Here is a 17,009-nt window from a genome sequence, read left to right as displayed (position 1 = left end):
AAAAAACATACAGTTTTAATACAACATGGGGGTGAGTAAATGATGACAGTTTTCATTTTGGGGTGAATTATAATTATTGTCTTGCTACTATCCCTTTAACATTGCAAATTTAAAAGCAACATTTGCATATAACCTGTTTAATTTTATAAACTAAACTCTTTCTGGCTGTCGGTTCTGGCATTGTTTGGAAATGTTTAATGTAAAGGTATTATGTACACTGCAAGTTGGCTGTTATGGAAGCATATAGGTAGCGAAATTAAATTTTTGAAATGCAAAATGCAAAATGGCAATGCAATATTCAAAATGGCATTGTATTTCTGTATTTAAATTTACATTTTCCATTACCCATACGTGCAAAGTTTGGTGCAAAAGTAAAATGAAAATGAAATTATATAATTTACATTTGCCATTTCCAACAGTAGTCTTAATATGTAAATTGCATGCACATATGAACGCTTTATAAGTTGCGAAATGAAAATGAAAATGAAAATGTATAACGCAAATTGATTTGGTATGTGTAACATGTTCAAGCAGAAGAAATATATGAAGCGTATTCCATGCTAAAATCAAACGTTCGAATGACCGACCGATCGAACGTCTAACTGAACATCTTGAGCTTTGAGCGTCTTACACTGGCTGGTGACCGACATGACGTCAGCTAACTGTTAGTCTAAATGCATTTAGGACAAATAGCATTTAAATGATCATTTTGCTACCATTTCTGCTTGAACATGTTACACACATCAAATCAATTTGTGTTATACATTTTCATTTTCATTTCGCAACTTATAAAGCGTTCAAATGTGCATGTAATTTACATATTAAGACTACTGTTGGAAATGGCAAATGTAAATTATATAATTTAATTTTCATTTTACTTTTGCACCAAACTTTGCACGTATGAGTAATGGAAAATGTAAATTTAAATACAGAAATACAATGCCATTTTGAATATTGCGTTGCCATTTTGAATATTGCATTGCCATTTTGCATATTGCATTTTAAATTGAATTTCGCTACCTATATGCTTCCATAGGCTGTGCAGTAGAAACACAAATTATTTTTTAAAATCGATTCTACATGACTAGACAAAACAAAGAAAAAGGGAAAAATTAATAATGTATAATGTGTATAAACACCCATAATGCATTGGGCTTGATCAGACTATGTGAGTGGGGATACAAAAATCTGCATTTTTCACAAAAGCCCTGAAGCTGTTGAAAAGTCCACTGGATGAAGGGTTTGTGTCATCTGGTGGAATTCTACTGACAAATAAACATGGATATCTTGGTGCAGGTCACTTGGGAAAATAATAAACATTGTTCATTTACAAAATTGGTGGAGATTCTTAACGTACTGTAATTTACTAGGGATTTTACTAAAAAAAACAATAACAAAAGAGCTGACTGGAAAAACTAGAAAGATTTACATTGAATATAGAACTTTCATAAATTTTTACATTTGAAAATTATAATTTCCCTGACATTTACAAATGATTCCATATGAGTTATTTCTGTAAGTGGCCCTAATAGCACATAGAGGTGCAATTGAACACTTATTAAATTCAGTACTAAAATATCTTCCAGTTTAGCACTAAACTTTGCTCAAATTATCTCTAAAGCACCCACCTTGTAAATATGCCTAATTCACCATAATGGTGAACACAAATCAGATTTTGGTAAAACAATTTTTGTTTTTGAGGACAAATGACATGTGTTGTTTAAATCATCATCTACAATAAAGGTATTACACTCTTAAAAATAAAGGTGCTTAAAAAGTTCTTCACAGCGATGCCATTGAAGAACCATTTTTGGTTCCACAGAGAACCATTGAGTCAAAGGTTCTTTAAAGAACCATCTCTTTCTTACCTTTTTATAATCTGAAGAACCTTCTTTCGCCCCAAAGAAACTTTTGTGAAACAGAAAGGTTCTTCAGATGTTAAAGGTTCTTTATAGAACCATTTAGACAAAAAAAGGTTCTTTTATGGCATTGTGAAGCACCTTTATTTTTAAGAGTGAATGTGCACTACAACAGTGATATAATTTAAGAAAAGTTCCCACACCTTCTTATTATCCAATAAATTCACTTCACAGTCATTCATCATTAATAGATAAAGCTTCTAATCATAATTTACTGTAGATTTCACTCATTAAAAACAATAACAAACGAACTAACAGGAGTAACTAGACACTTTAACATTCATTATAAAAATGTCTGTGACATTCATTCATTTCTACATCTTTCCCAGGTCTGAATATTATAATTTTCCTGATATTTACAAGTCATTCCTTACAGAGTTATTCCAGTAATGGCCTAAAATCAAAGAATCACACAAAACAGAACTTGAGCCAGGTTGATCTTTTTATATTGTCTCATAATGGCACATTTTAGAGGTGCAGTTGAACACTTATTAAATTCAGTACTAAATTATCTTGCATTTTAGCAAGATTATCCTGCATTTTAGCACTGAACTGTGCTGAAATTATCTCTAAAGCACCCACCTGGTAAATATGCCTAATTCACCATAACAGTTAACACAAATCAGATTCTGGTAAAACTAATTTCCTGGAGGACAGATTTTGACAAATGACATGCGTTTTTTATATCATCCACAATATCCACAGGAGGGAGGACGGGAAAAGACAGCAATGCACACGGTCCCAAAATCCCCCAACACATTCTGAATTGAAAGGCCAGAAATGTGCATAATAAAAAATTAAGCAGGACATATGTCAGCGGCTCTGCAAGTTGTGTTCAGCCACAGCGAAGAGCGAGGACAGGACGTGTCAAATTCAAAATAATTTAACTGTTTTGTCATTTTAAGCGCAACATGAAGACACCACATCGTCGCTCACAATCAATAAACAAACTCATCACTTTATGTGCATGCATATTGCTCAAATATTCATGACAAACAAGAAAATGAGGTCAGGCTCCCAGCAGACAAGACCAATACATTTCACTGCCATGTCTTAATTAACCGACTGTTCGCAGACATGTAAAAAGTGTCTCTGCTTCATCACCGGAGATGTTTTGCTTTGACAGACACACAAGTCTATCGGAGGATGGGAGCAGGGGGCACATAAACTAATTAGTTGACAGTAAAGTGCTGAAAACATTTCTAATGAACACAACAATGCGATCGAGCATCAAGCCTGGATTTCAGCATCCAATTTAGCAGGCGAGTGCTGCTTATCATAGAAAATCTACACAGAGAGAGTTTTAAGGAATTATTGCTTGGTGTGTTTTTTTAATACTGCGATTTGGCAATTGAATGCATGCAGTTATCTCACTTTTGGAAATACTATTAACTAATGCAGGATGAACTTACAGTTCGACCAGCTGAAGGTGCTGAAAAAGCTGCCAAGAGAGTGTTGTCAGAGGGTTCTTGGACAAGTTTCTGTGCAAGGAGACAAGAAAGAGGAACAGCAATTTATGATTTAGCTGTGAACACAGGAAGCAATAAAATCAACATAACATAAGGCTTGTGACACATTTTACACCCAAAATGTGATATTTCCTGTGAGATTTGTGACATCGGCTGAAAAAGAGAGAAAGATGAAGCAAATTTGTACATTTTAATGAAAGATTATGAAGATTTTTTTTTCTGTATTTTCAAGAACATGCTCTGAATTATGCACAATACGACTAGAGACACATCAATTTTGATTTCATGTTGACCTTAAAAATATAATAAATTGTTTAACATGTTTTTTTCCCAATTTAAAGGGGTCATATGATGCGCGCTCCTTCGTCGAATCCGCCGCCTCTGCTCACTCTAGCCCTCCGGTCGTTCCTCACTTTAGCCCCCGGCCTCTGCTCACTCACGCCGTGTGTGACGCTGTGTTTCGTTGTGAAAGTGAAACTACTTTGTTTGCCTTCCAAAAATGGACACGACTAGAAATCAGTGGTTAAGTTGTATTTACAACACTGTTCCAGAACACTTCAACCCAAATATTCAGATGTGTGCAGCACATTTTATGGAGGACCGTTTCCTGATCCTGGGAGAGTAGACTACAATGCCGGCTGTTCTGATTCAAAGACTGTAAGTAAGTTTTATATATTTAAAGAGTTTTTATATTTTATATATTTTAAGCAAGTTTGTTGGGCAGTGTAGAGTAGGGCTTGTTGTTTGTCATTTCTCCGATCACAAATGCAGACATGGTTTTATGTTTACGCGGCGCGATGCAACGCAACGCGCAAAAAGACAGTATAAGTCATTATAATCCATAATTATGTCCCCACTGGATGCAACGAATGCCTCGTTTATAATGGGTTTTCATGTTTTTGAATCATCGCTCCGGCCTGACAGGGCATTATCACAATATGGTAAGGGGCGTAACATTTCCGTCACACGCTTGAGGTATTTGGCCAATCACAACGCACTGGATAGCTGGCCAATCACAGCACACCTCGCTTTTTTAGAATGATGAGCTTTGTAAAAATCGACGCGTTTCAGAAAGGCGGGGCATAGAGGAGAAACAATAATGTACAGTATGTGGAAAATAATGTGTTTTTTTAACCTTAAACCACATAAACACATTTCATTACACCAAATACACAAAATAATGTTCTTTTTAGCAGCATCATATGACCCCTTTAAGACAAATGAACACTGGTAAACAATTTTTTGAGGGGACACTACATGATCATAACGCATTTTATCTACAATAGGATAGAATAGAATAAAAAGAAAAAAAAACTTTTTGCAGGAAAAAGGAAATTAATTTATCTTAATTTTCGACATACATGTTAATTGGATAGTTCGTCCAAAAATGAAAATGGTTATCATTGACTCATCCTCAAGTTGTTTCAAACCTGTATGAGTTTCTTTCTTCTGCTGAACATAAAAGAAGATATTTTGAAGAATGTTGGTGCTGGTAGCCATTGACTTCCATAATACAGAAAACGTCCATAGTTTGGTTACCAATATTCTTCAAAATATCGTCTTTTGTGTGTTGCAAAAGATCAAAACTCTTACAGGTTTGGAACAACTTGTGGATGAGCAAATAATGACAGAATTTGTTGAACTTTGTTTTTTATTTATATTCACTGTATTAAACTGAGTAGATTTCAGTATATTCAAATCTGTATTTCAGTAAACCGAAAGACCTGTTAATGTTTAATGTTCTATTATGTATGTTTCTGTAGAGTTCCTATATTTAGCACAACACATGAACAAGCAGCACTATTAGCACAGCTATTATCCATTATAATATACATTATAGTATTCATTCAAAGCCACACAACCACGAGCTCTACTCTTCAGCACAATGGTAAACAGCAGAATTGACCTCTCGTTTATTTATTAATTTCTTTATTTTTTTTCTGCGACTAATGAAATTTTGGTCGACCAAGCCTCTTCTAGTCGACTATTAGGGGGCAGCCCTAAACATTAACATGTCATTCTGTTTACTCAAAAACATTAAAAAGCACTTCATTTGCACATTTATTCTCCTGATTCAGCCCTACGCAAAGTGTGCTGGGAACTAAAAATTGACTGCCCTTTTGAGTTGAAGAAACTCAAATGATTTTTGTAGTCCCAAAACAAATGGATGAAGTAAATAATTTTATTGTTCAAAAGTTTGGGGTCAGTTAGATGTTTTATTTTGAAATAAATTAATACTTTTATTCTGCAAAATGCATTGAATTGATCAAAAGTAACCTTTTTGAACAGAAATGCTGTTCTTTTGAACGTTCTGTTCATCAAATAATCCTTAAAAATATGAATCACGGTTTCCACAAAAATGTTACGTAACTGTTTTCAACATGGCTAATAATAAATGTTTCTTGAGCAGCAAATCGGTATATTAGAATGATTTCTGAAGGATCATGTGACACTGAAGACTGGAGTAATGATGCTGAAAATTCAGGTTTGCATCACAGGAATACATTACATTTTAAATTATATTAAAATAGAAAACAGCTACTTTTAATTGTAATAATATTTCACAATATTACTGTTTTTACTGTATTTTTGGTCAAATAAATGCAGCCTTGATGAGCAGAAGAGACTTTCAAATACATCGAAAATGTGCAAAATTAGTCAAACACTGTACATTTTAGTCAGATAGTGTACATATGCTAAAAAAATTATTAGACACACCAATATAAAGAGCAAGAAAAAGTGTTCCACAAATACTAATTCAGTGAACACGTTCTGTGAAACACAACATTAACGAAAGAGTTAACATGAGAGAGAAGCACTTTATGCAACAGGAAATCAGAGAGAGCCTCCATCACTGCCAAGAGGAGCTGAGAGAAAAGGAGCAGCTGCAGGGGCCGCTCAGCCAAATCAATATAGAGAACTTGAGCAGTTCACCGTCTACAAATTCAGTAGACGCAATGAAAGACTGCAGGTTTTAAAAGCCAACAAATTTAATACAAAGAGGTGGTCTGGGACTTGTAAATGGCATTTAACCAACAAAGCCAAAGGCATGATATGTGGTAGGGAGCATTAAATAAATCCACTGGTTATAAAGAAAGATGGACATCTGTGATATGGAGAAAAAATAGAACGGACGTCATAGAATGAGTGTAATTCGACTTAAATCATATTAAGCATCAGTATTTGGGCAAAATGGTAATATAATAATTTTTATCAATGCATTTGTTTTAGATTTCAGTGCAAAATATGGTTATAAATGATCCATGATCTGAAACCTTTTGGTAGATCTGTTCCTGTCTATCTCAAATATATAAAATAATACATTTAGGGAAGCACTCAGAAAAAAACGTATAGCCTTTATGTTTCCCTCAGAAAAGAGGACTTATAGAGACAGAGCACATTTAGGCCACACCCACACCTGGGGGGGGGCACGACAATCCAACGCTCTCCATTGACTTTGTATTGGGGGAAGCTGCCTCCTTGTCATTTCTGACTTATAACAAAAAACAGAACAATCCCTAAAAGCTGCTATGTGACAAGAAAAAATGCTCGTTTTTTGGGGGATCGACAGCTTATAAAAATGTAGTTCTGGGTTTTTTAGCTTGTTTACTGTACACCTTGTAACATAGCAGCTTTTAGGGATTGTTCTGTTTTTTTGTTATAAGTCAGAAATGACAAGGAGGCAGCTTCCCGCAATACAAAGTCAATGGAGAGGGTTGGATTGTTTCCCCCGATGAGCGTGGTTTTCAGATTATCTCGTTTATCGGTCAATTCTGTGAAAAGATAATGTTTTATCCTTCACAAAGCATCTGGTTCAGTGTTTCAAAAGTTCCACTTTCCTATAAAATAAGCACCAATAAAATGACCATCAATATTACGGTTCAAAATTTTGGGGTCAAGATATTTTTAAATGAATTAATACTTTTAATCAACAAGGATGCATTCAATTGATCAAAAGTGAAAGTAAAGACTTTTATAATCTAACAAAGGATTTATTTTTCAAATAAATGCTGTTATTTTTTAAACTTTCTATTGATCAAACCTTTCTGAAAAAGAGAACCACTGGACTTGTTGGTGGGCTCTTTTGACTAACTACCTAGCAACCACATAGTATTTTTGCTCTAGAAATCTGCTCTAGAGAAACACACAGTTGTAAGATGGCTGGAGTGATGGATGCATATCTTATAAGAAGCTATTTTGACTAGACGACTGGCGTATTCTCAGGGTCATTAGAAACTCTTATGAGTTTTATAACAAGCACTGCTGGCTGCCAAAGACAGTCGCCATAGCAACAAGCTCTCTGAAGCGGCCTGATGCAGGGGGAGGGGTTTTGTTGCCTCTGTGTGCTTTAAAGTGTCAACACCCACAACATACACTCAAAAACACACACGCGTACACTCTGACTGAGGCCTTTGAGCATTAGTCCGTTTTTTTATTTGAAACTCATAGTAATTCAACCATTCAGTTTCTGCTTCAAGAGCTTCTGATGGAGTCTTATTAAAATGTGTTGCATAAGTCAATCTATGTAATTGCACATCTTTGTGGGTGTTACTTAAAGGTGAAGCATATTAAAGTGCACTTTTTTCTGTTAAAAATGTTTTTAAAATATTTTTCAGTAGTCTGTTTCAGGAGTCTGTGGTGCTATCAAAAAAACACCCTGACATGGCAACACAGGATCAATATGATGATACTCAGAGCAGTAACTGATTACATGTAATCTGTATTACGTAATTCCAAAAAATAAGTACTTGTAATTAGATTAAATTGCATTTTTAAATACTTGGAATCAGACTACAGTTATTCACATATTACACTACATATTATTCACTCCCAATAGCAATAAATTATTCATAATTGATTGGTTCTCCCTAAATCTTCTTTTTCATCTTTTAAATACATTTGCTTTTCAGTAAACTCATAAACCCCCTGCAGTTCCTAAAGTTTGGGAAACCTTGACATAAATAATATTTAATGCACGTCACGTTGTCAGTGACAACAAATGGAATATATTTTCTAAAAACTGTTTTGCATTTCTAAATTCAATATGGTACAATATTATCCTATTTAAATCAATGTGATAAACAAGTTAGTTCAAAAGTAATCAAAAAGTAGTCTGATTATATTGCCTAAAATGTGTAATGTAATGGATTATGAAATTTATGAAACTAACTACAATTTTTGTCACGTAATTTGGAATCAGTAATGGATTACAATTAGTAAGTAATCTACCCAGCTCTGATTATACTTAACAGCTGAATATATGTGCAGTTTTCCTTGAAGCAAAAGGCATTTTATCCTATATATCAACTTTTTAAAATATTCATTACAAGTTAGCAAGGGATCATTTATAAAATAATCTCAGGCAAGATTTTTCTGTTAAAAAAATAAAGTTTTTCTTTCACTAGAGAAATTATCTTTATTTTCAGAAAGTCACAACATCTGAGAAGAAGAAAAAAAATCTTTGTAAACCTACAGACTTATCTAATTTTGTCCAAGAAAAGAAAAGTTCAAATTGCCCCATGACTCATCTGTTTTTGCTGCTGTGCCTTTAAGAAACACTTTTCTTTTTGTTGTGGGGTCCAAATATTTTTTAACCATCTTGTCCAAAATCCAAAAGCCATGCACACTAAATTGCAACACAGTCTGAGCTGAAATATGCCACATAAATGAATTGTCAGACTGAAATGATCAGGCACTTTGTTAAAAATAAAAAATTACAAAGATAAAAAATTATTTAAAAAAAGATAAAAAGATAAAGATAAAAAAATAATTCTAACATTGGGATTGTTAAGAATGACAGGTGCTACATGCAGTTAGGAATAGCACAAGGTTTGGCAGACTTTTCCATATTGTATGGCTTGATGTTTAGGAATAAAATCTCTAGTGCTTTCTCTTTTTAAACTCACCATGACCAGACCAGCCAAATGTCTGCACAAAAAACATCATGTAACTGCAGACGGTCTAGTGTTAAAGGAATAGTTCACCTAAAAATGAACATTTGCTGAAAATATATTCAACCTTAGGCCATCAGCTTGTTTCTTCATCAGAACAGATTTGGAGAAATTTAGTATTACATCACTTGCTCACCAATGGATCCTCTGTAGTGAATGGGTGCCATCAGAATGAGAGTCCAAACAGCTGATAAAAACATCACAATAATCCACAAGTAATCCACAACACTCCGGTCCATTAATTAAAGGGGTCATATGATGCGATTTCAAGTTTTCCTTTCTCTTTGGAGTGTTACAAGCTGATTGTGCATAGATAAGATCCCTGAAGTTGCAAAGACTAAAGTCTCAAAACCAAAGAGATAATCTTTATCAAAGTTAAGACTCTGCCACGCCCCCCTAAAACGGCTCGTTCTAACACGCCCCCACATATCTACCTCACTATGTGGAAATATTTGCATAATGAGCCCAAATGTGCACGCAAAGAAAGAAGGCGGGATTTCAGTACCCGCAGTTAGTGTTGAAGCAGCCATGTCAGGGAGACACTGTGTGTTTCTAGGCGAAAGCAAAAGCGCTTTATTTGGCCTTCCGAAAGGAGATGCATTTAGGAATCTTTAAGATTATTTACAACAGAACAGCAATGCATTTTATGGACGACCGTTTCGTGAACCTAGGAGAGGCGCTTCTGGCTCTTCTGAATCAGCTACTGTTTTGTTATTAGTTTAAGTATTTGCTATTGACTGTTCAAATGCGGAGTTTTGCGCATCGTGTGTGTGTGCGAGCGAGCGAGAGAGAGAGAGAGAGAGAGCGCGAGCGAGCGAGAGAGAGAAAGAGAGAGCGCGAGAGCAAAAGAGAGAGAGAGAGAGAGAGAGAGAGAGAGAGAGAGAGAGCGAGCGAGAGAGAGACAGTCAGCTGTCTTAACCGTGGCTTGTGTACTGTAAGCACATACCAGCTTCATCACTGTGTCTGTCACGCGACTCTGTTCCCCTTTCGGGCTGTCTTTACATTTATTTTGAAAGATGAAGCTCGCGATTATGGTAAGGGGCGTTACATGTCCGACAATGCTTGCGGTGTTCGGCCAATCACAATGCACTGGGTCAGCTGGCCAATCAGAGCAGACTGCGCTTGTCGGAAGGAGGGACTTTGTAGAAAACGAAGCGTTTGAGAGAGGCGGGGCATAGAGGACTTACAATAATGTACAGTATTTGAAAAATAATGTGTTTTTTGAACATTAAAGCATGTCAACATATTCTTTTACACCAAATACACAAAATAATGATCTTTAAAAATTAAGGAAAATACGAGTCCATAATCCATAATATTGCTTTCTCCAGAAGTCCACTCCTTCTTGTCCTCAAAATCCACACATATATTTGTTTAGAAATGTTTTCGCTTATAAACTGTGCTTGATCTGTGCATGTTTCTTTTCTGGAAATATAAGAGAGATGTATTTTTCACTGGAGAAAGCAATGTTATGAGCAGAGGACTTGTATTTTAGCTGGAAGTAATGTTTTAATGTTTCTTACAAACACACAGCTTTTCACTTCACAAGACATTAATTGATGGACTGGAGTGATGTGGGTTACTTGTGGATTATTGTGATGTTTTTATCAGCTGTTTGGACTCTCATTCTGATGGCACCCATTCACTGCAGAGCATCCATTGGTGAGCAAGTGATGGAATGCTAAACCTGTTTTGATGAAGAAACAAACTCATCTACATCTTGGATGCCCTAAATTGTCAGCAAATTTAGATTTTAAGTGATCTATGCCTTTAATGGATCTGTAGGTCATCAGAAAGTTGTGGAAGTTCAGAAGAGTTGATTTTGCAGACTCATTTCAATAAGCAGTGTTTCTGGGAAAGAAGTTTTGAGTTGTGAAAGTTACAGTACATTTTCATAGTACATCAAACTCATTTCTTTCAAAAGATCAAGGAAAATGTGATTGCTCATCGTATGACCCCTTTAAGATAATGACAAACCTGCGAATTCAAAGCACTAGATCTCTATTCCTGTCTGTTGGACAGGAGATTTACTACAGTACAGCCCTTACACTGGTCTCATCTTCATTACTGCAACTCACTGTTGGCTGACGGCCCAGTATGAGCAATAAAATGTCTGCAGCACATGGAGAATGCTGCAGCCCAGCTGATCCTAAACCAGGCCAGATATTCATATGTATTTCCTCTGCTATGAACCCGCTATTGATGCCTGGATCAAGTTCAAAAAGCCCAACAATGCAATTGGTCGGGTGACGTAGCCTGGTGGTTACTAGTCTACACTGTTTTTACTATTAAATTAAATACAGTACATTTAGAATGAACATTTGAAGCAATGCATTCTGGGATTGCTTTATCCTGAATGATCAAAGACTGCTGCCATATAATTAGATTAAATTAAAGGTTTAGGTTTCTTAAGGCTGCATAATCTTGTCGCCTCCTATTTAGTATTTGTAACAGACTACTTTTCAAAAGAAATTCATTCCTTTATTCAGCAAGGATGCATTAAATTGTTCCAAATTAACCATAAAGACTTTAACATATTACAAAATTCAAATAAATTATGTTATTTTTAAATTTATACTCATCAAAGAATTCTGATTGTTGATCCTGAACTGTTTTCAACACTGATAATAAAAAGTGATATTTCTTGAGCAGCATATCAGCATATTAGAATGATTTCTGAAGGATCACTGAAGACTATAGTAATGGTGATGAAAACAAATGAACACTTTTTTCCCCTGTTGTTGGTAGACCACAGCAGCAATTTTCTTAAATGGAACTGAAACACTTTTGCAAGTCTCACCAGATAAGAGAGTCTGCTAAATGCCTTCAATGTAAATCTAAATGTTTTGGTGTTTTGTGCAGAGCCACCTGCATATTTCAGGAGCTGCTCTTTTAAAAGGTCATCTTTCAGCACTGTGAAGAAAAATGTCAGTGTAAATTGAACAGGGCGGATGGTAGTTAACGAATTAAGAAATAAATTAATTTGGCACCAGTTGTGTAGGAGCCACACTGAATTTATTGAAAAACTGAAAAATGTATCAGTCTAGGAGAGAGATACAGAAATAATCATGCCTAAAGAACATTTGCATTTTCCAATTCTGCACTCCCAAACATATGCAAAAGACATTTTTCTGTCCGTTTCACAGAAAAGCATTGATCTCAGACTGTCACATAGTCATTTGATGGAAAATTGCTACAAAACATTCCAATTAAAATGTAAGATTTAAAGAGTACCACTGTAATACCATGATCATGTACCGCTGTGTATCATGTACTGTAAATACCATGTGACATGAATATGGTAATCAACGCACTATACAGTCTTAAAAGCTCTGAGCACAACATTATACTTTATCAGTGGAAAATACATCTAAGTATATACTTCTACAATAGAATTCAGAGGAAATGAGACTGTATATAACCTCACAATAATCAGTGATATACAGAGGAGGTTTATGAATCATCATAATGCGCTCACAGGCATTCTGCTACTCGCTTCTGAAGCAACTGTTTACATCTGGGTCAGTGAGGGTACGATTTCAATACTGCTCTTCAATCATAGATTGAGAGGCAGGCCAGTGATTCAGTGCTAATAACAGGAACCACACATTGTCACATGTGGGGGTGGACCACTCTGCTGATGTAATGTGTCGACAGAGATGTGAGGCATGCAGATCCATTTGCAAAGCTTTATTCATAGACATGGTCAGAAACAGGCAGGGTCAAAACACCAGCAAACAGGTATGGCACAGGAGAGACAAAAGAGTAATCTCCATAAAATGCTACCATTAGGTGAGCGATAAACGCAAACAATACTCGGCAGTTTGAGAAGGATCTGAGTGAGTGTAATGTAGTATGTGTGTGATTGGTTACAGCTGTGTGCAATTAGTGCAATGGATGATGGGAAATGTAGTCCATGGTGACGTGTAACAATCTGTGTAGTGAGAGAGTCAATATGATGGACGAGTGACCTCTGGTGGCGATTGGAGCTACCAGATGCTCCTATCTCAATATAATCCAGAAGGGCGGTGGAGCGGAGGCAGAACAGGGGGAGGGACGGAGGGCCAGGTCCACGTGGAAGTGGAGAGACCGTGGACTGAGGCAGAGCCGGCAAAGCAGAAAGCCAGGGCGGAACAAGGAACCAGGGTGGAGCAGAGAACCAGGCTGATGCCGGCGAACCAAGAAGCCAGGGCGGAGCAGGGAACCAGGGAGGAAATCGGCGGAGCAGACAGAGCAGAGGACCACCACGGCGGAGCAGACGGAGCAGAAGACCACCAGAGCAGGACAGAAGACCACCACAGCGGAGTAGATGGAACAGAAGACCACCACGGAGGAGCATAAGACCACCAGGCCGGAGCAGACAGAGCAGAAGACCACCACGAAGGAGCAGAGAGAGTAGAAGACCACCAGGCCAGTGCAAATGTAGCAGAAGACCACCATGGAGGACCAGACTGATCAAGAAACCATGGCAGAGACTGAGACCTAGGAAAAGCAGAGACAGACAACACATACGGAGTATTCATGGCCCCAAGGACAGAGGCAGGAAATTTAAAGAGTTCATTAACAGTCTCCTTGGCCTTGACTGACTGGGCCACTCTGCTAATTAGACTCACTGACTAGGATTGGTAAGACAGACAGTTCAGCAGACACATTTGGGGAAATAGAACAGGCAGACAGTTCCTGATGCCGGCGAACCAAGAAGCCAGGGCGGAGCAGGGAACCAGGGAGGAAATCGGCGGAGCAGACAGAGCAGAGGACCACCACGGCGGAGCAGACGGAGCAGAAGACCACCAGAGCAGGACAGAAGACCACCACAGCGGAGTAGATGGAACAGAAGACCACCACGGAGGAGCATAAGACCACCAGGCCGGAGCAGACAGAGCAGAAGACCACCACGAAGGAGCAGAGAGAGTAGAAGACCACCAGGCCAGTGCAAATGTAGCAGAAGACCACCATGGAGGACCAGACTGATCAAGAAACCATGGCAGAGACTGAGACCTAGGAAAAGCAGAGACAGACAACACATACGGAGTATTCATGGCCCCAAGGACAGAGGCAGGAAATTTAAAGAGTTCATTAACAGTCTCCTTGGCCTTGACTGACTGGGCTGACAGTTCATAATTAGACTCACTGACTAGGATTGGTAAGACAGACAGTTCAGCAGACACATTTGGGGAAATAGAACAGGCAGACAGTTCATGAATGGATTCAACAGCTATATTTAGACCAGCAGACTGTTCAGATTTAGATTCCTTGACTGAAACTGGTAAGACAGTTGGTTCTGAGCTAGACACACCTTGGAGCACTGAACAGACAGACAATTCCTCACTAGGATCACTAACTGACATTGGCAAAACAGATGATTCAAGATCAGGTGCATAGACAAAGAGTGAACTAACGGGCAACTCAAAATCACATGTGTTGGCTGAAACTGTACAAATTAATGGTTCAGAGTCATTGGGGAAAACTGGACCGGAAGACAATTCAGAATTGGACTCATTAACTGGGACTGGTGGAGCAAATTCATTGACTGAAACAGGACTGACAGAAAGGTCATTTACGCGACAGGTTGAATTGAGAGTTCATAGGTGGCCTCCTTGGCCGGAACAGGACAGGCAGAGAGTTCACAGACGGCCTCCTTGGCCGGAACAGAACAGGCAGAGAGTTCATAGGCGGCCTCCATGGCTGGAACAGGACAGGCAGAGAGTTCACAGATGGCCTCCTTGGCCGGAACAGAACAGGCAGAGAGTGCATAGGCGGCCTCCTTGGCCGGAACAGGATAGGCAGAGAGTTCACAGACATCCTCCCTGGCCGGAACAGAAGAGGACGAGAGTTTATAAGTGGATACCACTGACACCTCTGGAGGTTCTGCAGCGCATGCCGCCACCTCTGGAGGTTCTACAGCCGTACCACCAGGAAACAGGGAAAGTTCATGAATATTCTCCTTAACAAGACAGGCACAGAGTTCAGCAACGGTTCCTTCGACCGTGAGAAGACAGGCCTCCTTGGCCGGAACAGAACAGGCAGAGAGTTCATAGGCGGCCTCCATGGCTGGAACAGGACAGGCAGAGAGTTCACAGATGGCCTCCTTGGCCGGAACAGAACAGGCAGAGAGTGCATAGGCGGCCTCCTTGGCCGGAACAGGATAGGCAGAGAGTTCACAGACATCCTCCCTGGCCGGAACAGAAGAGGACGAGAGTTTATAAGTGGATACCACTGACACCTCTGGAGGTTCTGCAGCGCATGCCGCCACCTCTGGAGGTTCTACAGCCGTACCACCAGGAAACAGGGAAAGTTCATGAATATTCTCCTTAACAAGACAGGCACAGAGTTCAGCAACGGTTCCTTCGACCGTGAGAAGACAGGCTGAAAGTGTATTGCTGGGCGCCACCACCATACCAGGAGCTGAAGCGAGCGCCGCCACCTCGGAGGGTTCTGCAGATTCCCCGCCGCCACCTCTGGAGGACCTGGAGCGAGCGCTGTCATCTCTGGAAGTTCTGTGGTAGTTTATGCAGCCCAAACACACCAAAAAGCGATCCCCATCATGGGAAGCGCTTCAGACAGGGGAATCAGTTCAGTAACAAGAGGGCTAGAGTGAGTGGGTTTGGGGATACCAGCTGCGTGTGCAGACACCAGCGGTGCATTCCTCACACTGGATACCAGACTGGGATACTGAAGGGCTGACCTTGATAATCTGGGTGTAACAGACAGGACGTGACGTGACTCTGGATGATCAGCTGTGATGCGACGTGACTCTGGACGAATAGCTGAGACGTGACGGGACTCTGGAAGATCAGCTGATATGTGACAAGATCCTGGAAGATCAGCTGTGACGTGACATGACTCTGGACGAACTGCTGAGACATGACAAAACTCTGGAAGAACAGCTGAGATGGGGCGAGACTCTAGAAGATCAGCTGAGACGTGACGAGGCTCTGGCAGATTGAGAGCGTCAACAAAGACCCTACTCACGCACCCTCTGCCAAACTCTGGAATTGGCCGATTTAAAATCAGGATATGGTGTCACACCATAGGACATGGTTTTCAGAGACAAAATGTATTAAGTTCCTACACTTTCAGAAATATATAGATGAAATAAATAACTATTAAGTATAAATAACTACTAAAATAGACACTTGTACAATTATGCCGGGCATATTTATTAACATTTTTATGCTTTTCTTTTTAATTTATAAAAGTTGTAATTTACTGAACCATGCTTGGGACAGTCACGCCATAGGACAATTTTGACATTTGGCTCAAAAATTAAAAAAATCGAATAATACTGCAACTTTTTTAACAACAGTTCCATGTAGGACGAAGAAATGTTTAACGATTTACAGCATTTTAAATAACGACAATATTAATTATATTCATTTTTATCCTGTGGGACAGTGAAAATGCCATGTCACGTCAACAACCCATATACATATATATATATACAATATATATATATATATATATACACACAAAAAATTTTTCCAGGTCATTCAGAAAAAAGGCATTAATATGTGCTTTATAAGTATTAATAAACAGTCAGTATACTATACTAATGTTAATAAGCAACTAGTTAATAGTATTTCCTATTAGTTAACCAAGTTACCCAATTACATTGGAATCCAGTTTTATATATATATATATATATATATATATATATATATATATATATA

The 17,009-nt window shown here is 38.3% G+C and overlaps 1 protein-coding gene across 1 annotated transcript in view; it reads right to left on the bottom strand.

Annotated features, from left to right (window-relative positions):
* Nucleotides 1-3,327: 3,327 nt before the first annotated feature.
* LOC107600746 (NT-3 growth factor receptor-like) overlaps nucleotides 3,328-17,009 on the bottom strand; it is a 79,814-nt gene continuing 66,132 nt past the window's right edge. Inside the window, exon 4 of the mRNA XM_016292703.1 lies at nucleotides 3,328-3,400. Coding sequence (XP_016148189.1) covers nucleotides 3,328-3,400 — 73 coding nt within the window. The remainder of the gene's footprint in view (nucleotides 3,401-17,009) is intronic.

Source organism: Sinocyclocheilus grahami, unplaced genomic scaffold (assembly GCF_001515645.1).
Source record: "Sinocyclocheilus grahami isolate Dianchi unplaced genomic scaffold, SAMN03320097.WGS_v1.1 scaffold290.1, whole genome shotgun sequence".
Lineage (NCBI taxonomy): Eukaryota > Metazoa > Chordata > Actinopteri > Cypriniformes > Cyprinidae > Sinocyclocheilus > Sinocyclocheilus grahami.
This window is presented reverse-complemented; position numbering and strand designations above follow the sequence as displayed.